The sequence below is a fragment of the Myotis brandtii genome, unplaced genomic scaffold (genome assembly GCF_000412655.1).
Source record: "Myotis brandtii unplaced genomic scaffold, ASM41265v1 scaffold825, whole genome shotgun sequence".
Taxonomy (NCBI): domain Eukaryota; kingdom Metazoa; phylum Chordata; class Mammalia; order Chiroptera; family Vespertilionidae; genus Myotis; species Myotis brandtii.
In genome coordinates this window covers 679,748-680,083 of record NW_005371349.1, presented here as the reverse complement: position 1 = coordinate 680,083, position 336 = coordinate 679,748, and the positions used below count along the sequence as shown (strand labels likewise).

Below are 336 nucleotides of genomic sequence, written 5' to 3'. Positions count from 1 at the left end.
GTGCGCACGCGCTCACGGGCCCTGACCGTGTTGACAGACAGCGGCCCTCAGTTCCTGTAAGTCCACGCTAGTCCCAGGGCGATGCTGGTCAGGCCTGGCCGGGGAGGGGCTAGACCTGCAGGAGCAGCGCCACGGCCGCCAGCACCCACTTGGACGCCTTCTCTTTGGTCTTCAGGTTGAAGGTCCAGACGTAGGTGGGGCCGCGCATGCGTGTTTTGTACACGGGACACTCATAGATGTTCTTGGTCTCCATGCGGTCCACAGGGATGGCCTTGATGAAGATGACGGGCATGGCCGGCGTCAGCTCCTTCAGCCGCGCCTCGGCGATGACCCCGG

At 64.3% G+C, this 336-nt stretch overlaps 2 protein-coding genes across 4 annotated transcripts in view; one reads left to right on the top strand and one right to left on the bottom strand.

The window, feature by feature from the left end:
- PGS1 (phosphatidylglycerophosphate synthase 1) overlaps nucleotides 1–335 on the top strand; it is a 36,264-nt gene extending 35,929 nt beyond the window's left edge. For 2 of the 3 annotated variants that reach the window (XM_014531813.1, XM_014531811.1), the window contains exon 10: nucleotides 265–335. The gene's annotated coding sequence lies outside the window, so the exon portion shown is untranslated. Of the gene's footprint in view, nucleotides 1–175 lie in introns of all 3 variants that reach the window. The other variant, XM_014531812.1, reaches the window with a different exon arrangement.
- Nucleotides 7–336, bottom strand: part of DNAH17 (dynein, axonemal, heavy chain 17) — a 76,281-nt gene continuing 75,951 nt past the window's right edge. Inside the window, 1 exon segment of the mRNA XM_014531725.1 lies at nucleotides 7–336. Within this exon segment, the coding sequence (XP_014387211.1) occupies nucleotides 110–336 (227 nt within the window). The 3' untranslated portion in view covers nucleotides 7–109.